General features: G+C 30.0%; 1 protein-coding gene across 1 annotated transcript; it reads right to left on the reverse strand.

Moving 5' to 3' along the window:
* Positions 1-389: 389 nt before the first annotated feature.
* Positions 390-990, reverse strand: LOC149562945 (hydrophobic protein LTI6B-like). The gene is made up of 2 exons (XM_089826391.1): positions 742-990; positions 390-644 (listed from the first exon to the last, which is right to left on the reverse strand). The coding sequence occupies exons 1-2, from the start codon at positions 826-828 to the stop codon at positions 555-557; spliced, it is 177 nt and encodes a 58-aa protein (XP_089682517.1). The 5' UTR covers positions 829-990; the 3' UTR covers positions 390-554.
* Between the last annotated feature and the right edge of the window lie 3,807 nt (positions 991-4,797).

A 4,797-nucleotide genomic window follows, 5' to 3' on the forward strand; every position in this document is an offset into this window, starting at 1 on the left:
TTGCAATTTATTCATCTTTAAGGGTCTGTTTTCTTCGTAAAATTGTAGAAATTACGATTTCTACAAATCTTGGTTTGGTTTTGCAAATCTTGGTTCCCCTTTTTGAGATTTTACTTGAACTGTTTGTTTCACTAAGGCAGACTTCAAAAAGTAGTCCAATCTATTATTTTTACAATCCTCAAAACATATAACCAAATTTTGATTTTGAATTCCTACTTACTAATAGTTACCGTTAGATTCCTCGACCTTAACGCCAATTATTTTCATGTTAAATTATCGAAGACTTGCATATTCTTCTCAGCTTTGATGTTTTCTTCTTTAAAGCACCAGATAAACAGTGATTGAATTACTCCAAAAATAGGTGGACAAATGAATTGTGTACAACACAGTTGCAAAAGCAGAACTGGATATTACAGAATGAAGATGACAAATTACATTTCAAGGAGTGGCTGTAGCAACCGCCAATAATATTACTTATGAAAACCCTAATGCAGCTCACAAAAACCTAAAACAAATACCCTAAAACAAGATTTACGGCCAGAAAAGCAGGGAACTTAGGGCGTTTTGGTGATGGCATAGATTGCATAAATAATCCCCGGCAAGTACCCCAGAATTGTAAGCAGCAAGCATATCCAGAACTCCGCCTGTAAAATCAATCGGTCCACACAAGATTATAGGTCAGATCTTTAAATACACCAAAAAGGAATGAAAGAAAAGAGCTTAAGAAATTGTAATTTTTACATGGCAGCCAAATTTCAAGAAGACTCCGAGAGGAGGCAAAATAATGGCCAAAATGATGTCGACGCAATTCGCAGTGCCTTCCTTCATGATTCACCCGACAGAAATACCGAAGATTTACACCACAAACAAGATTTACACAAAGAACGGGCTGAAATTGTAAGGACTTTGTCAATGAAGATCAAAGCAGCAAAGCGCAAGCAGAAAAACAAGAAGATTTAACAAAGAAATTGATTGAACTTCGAAGAACTTATAAATTCCCAGGCTTCAGATACATTATATACCAGGTGCACCGCGTGGTTTACAGGGAATAATGTTTATCAATTGTGACCGACACGTGTGAATGGATAGAGCAATGTTCAAAGTGGAACAAACTGGTTGGTCACGGGTCTCCAAGTACCTGAAGAGTTTTATTTTCTTAGCAATGAAGAAAAAGAGCTATTTTAATGAAGACGTGGCGGAAGGACAGGTGGCAGTAAACATGGGTCGTTCAAAGGATAAGCCTTCTTCCTCACATGCTAATCAGTAATAACGGAAAGCGTGTTTTCAGGTTTCTAGCGTTGGATGGAAGTTTCTTTACGTTATGTCTAATATTTTTAAATGTAATTTTAATTTTAATTTTTTATAATTATTGAAATTATATTTGTAATTATAGATTAATGAGCATTGTTAATATTATTTTTAATTTAATTTGAAGCATGATGGTATAAAAATCTTAAATTTCTTTGAAATAGAAAAAATAGTAATCTAAGTTCTATTTTTATTTCAAACTATTATAGAAATGATCATTTCTATTGAAACAAGTATATAAATAAAATTAATAATCATAAGAATATATATATAATTTCATTTTTCTAAATTGTGATATTAACGGTTTTTCAAAATATTTTATAGTCAAATTTTTTAAATTATTTTTGCAACAATTTACTCTTATCTATTTTTTCTAATTACCTTCTAAAATTATTGCCACACATCAATTTTCTTTTACCTTTCTATATAGTGCAAAATTTAATGTTCTATATCAACGATCACACACAACATGATCCAAACCAATCACATTTATTAATCATTTCCTACTATTTCTCTTTCGCAACTATTTTTTCATCTGAATATGTGTTGTGCAATATCAAACTCCCATCTTCTTCCTATATCTTCCAACCCTTTCACAAGGCAGGGACTCCAACTCTCTCTGAGAGCACTTGTTTTGTCTAGTCATGTCTCCTCAAAAGGTTGATATAATCGGCCCCCTTTCAAATTGTCCTCAAATTGTAGGCAGTGCACTCAAAGATAAAAGTGTCATTCTATTTCGACAAACCCTTTACTACAGAAAATACACTTTATTTCTTCCCAATCTTCCTCAAGCTCTGTCCACCCACCCATGTCACACCATAAATGATGGGATCCCATTCTCAATTGTGCCACTAGCGGCCTATTTTTACCTTTCATGTCATTGGTTGTTTATGCGATTAGAATGAGATCATTTGCATAAAGAAGGATTTTTACAATGTATTTAGCAAGTTAGCCCCCTCGTCTAATTTAACCATTGTAAGGAGACAAATGCTTCTATATATATGTACAGGCAATCGCACCTTAGGGTGCAATAGGTATGTCAAGTGATATTGAAGGTCAATTAGGGGAAAAATGATTGTATTTTCACATACTACTTAGTACACAAATAAATTAGAAAAACCTCTTAAAAAGAAATATAATCTAGTCAATTACCAATTAACAAACAATATAGTATTCATGTCTTATATTATGGTCTTCTTAACATAGAAACCATATGAATAGCTATCAAATTGTTCTAGGGATTCAATATTGTGTGGAGACATCCCAACATTTTGGAATATTTCAACAATTATATTTTGTGCATATTGTGGTAGGCATTGAATTCCTTTTTAAGTTTTTTCCCATGGTGTTCATTAGTCTCATCATGTAGTTTCACAACATCATTTTCGATACAAGGCCAAAGGACATGAAATTTTGGATTTACGTTTGTTCATTATATTTTTGTAAAAATTTTGTAGTGCCTACCCTAGTTCGCATTTTTGCTATCATTGTCAAATTCCTTTAGGCTGATTTTATGCATTGATTAGTTTTAGAGATATTGGATTTATAATATTATGATATTATTTCATGTCTTGAATTACAAATTTATCGGTTATAATTGCTTAGTTGTTTTCATTTCACGTGTTGTTAATGATGTCTTGATGATTCCTAATTAGTAAATGTGGTTTCTTTCAAAACAATGTTAACGTGATGTCTTTAAAGATTATTATGTTGTATTGATAGAGATGCATTATTATATGTACGCATTTGATATTATACTTGTGATTTTTATGATACTTACCCCATACTTGCATGTGTATGGTGTGCGTGTTTGTTTTATTTTTCTGTCTAGCGTGTTTGATGTGGTTAAGGGAGGGAGTCATAGTCACCTGCTAGTCGAGATCTACACGATGCACCACTCCCCGCCATTGCCTGTTTAGATTAGATATATATTATATATATGTACATGCTCGTCTTTTATGCAGGATGCAGCTATTGGGCATCGACTTCCCTAAATTGCCAGGATGAGCGTGCCCTATTACAAATACTCAAATGGTGAGAATGGGAAGATAATGATCAGGTCCAATCCTAGCCATAGCCTATAATACTTGTCCTGCAAGGAGGATTCGTAACAGATTGTCTACCTTTTTTAAAACCCATGAGTATTTTGTGCGTATGTTGTTTTGTGAGTCTTTGGTGAATTTTCTGTTAATTAAGTCTAATTAAAAGATTAAATTAATGACTTAATTTAATAAAAAATTATTATGACATTTTGAATATTTAATTATATTTAATTAATTGAGAAATTAATTTTTTTTTTTTTAAAAACTGAGTTTGAAGATAAAAGTTATAAGAATAAATTTAGAATGTGTTAATATTTAATTAATTTAATGTTAATATATTTAGAGTTCATTTGTAAATAAATGCTAAATATTATTATTATGTAAGTTGATAAATATTTAATCAATTAAGTTTCAATATATATATATATATATATATATATATATATATATATATATATATATATAAGGTGAAAAGAAATTAAATTATGAAAAAGATTTAAGTTCGCATGAATGAGTTTAAAATATAGAAAATTAATTAAAAAGATAAGAAAACATGTGAACTTGAATAAAGGTATTTTAATAATGTGTACATTAGATTTAAAAAGTTAATAAATTAATTTAAACCGAAGTCAAGTGGAAAGTTAAATAAAGTAATTTAATAATTCATTTGTCTTAAATAAAAAGGAAATTAATTGTGCATGAAAGAATTAATTAAATTATTTAATTATAATTTTAGAGTTGTGGGGATAGAAACCCTAAAAGGTAATTAGTTCTATATTAGGGGTTTTCGGGTCATTATTGCACACACAGGTTTATGGAGAGCAACTCGAAGGGTTTGGAAAGAAAAGAATTTTACGTGGCTTGAAAGATTTTGCTTGCAGTAGGAATTTGCATCTAGTTGTCAGAGGTTAGCATCAGATCCAGGTAGGATCTCGTGGCTTGACTGTATAGTGGGTTTCACTCTTCAAGTTTCGGTTTGCTCCGTGTCTTTTGCATGTGTTGTTTTTCTGGTATGCAATATTGTTCTTGTTTGAGAAATATCTGTACATGGCTTAGATGAATACTTCGTTGAGTTTATTTTAGAGGATTGTATTTGAATAAGAAATTAGTTAAATACGAGAATCTATTGGACATTGAAATCAAGCTTGAGATTTAAAAGATAAACGTCCTCTTTCAATAGATTTTAAGAACGAATATTCATTTGGGAAATTTTTTGAAATAAAAAGATAATTTTGAATTAGAAATTTACATGGTTAAACTTAGTTTCCCTATCAGATTAATAATGTAAGGGTTATATATATGAATTGTAGAATTTGTTGAAATGAATATAATAAATTTTAATAAAATAAAAATTATAAAATTATAAAAACAATTATTATTTTTCATATATTATAACTTTAAATTTGTTTTAATAAAAATTCGTATTAAATTTTTAAATGAAATAAAA

Source organism: Cupressus sempervirens, chromosome 4 (assembly GCF_028749045.1).
Source record: "Cupressus sempervirens isolate cs-2001-9-10 chromosome 4, ASM2874904v1, whole genome shotgun sequence".
NCBI lineage: Eukaryota > Viridiplantae > Streptophyta > Pinopsida > Cupressales > Cupressaceae > Cupressus > Cupressus sempervirens.

Coding starts and splice junctions, on each gene's coding strand:
- LOC149562945 (XM_089826391.1), bottom strand. CDS start 828: ATGAAGGAAGGCACTGCGAATTGCGTCGACATCATTTTGGCCATTATT. Junction 645..741: donor TCTTGAAATTTGGCTGCCAT/GTAAAAATTACA, acceptor TTGATTTTACAG/GCGGAGTTCTGGATATGCTT.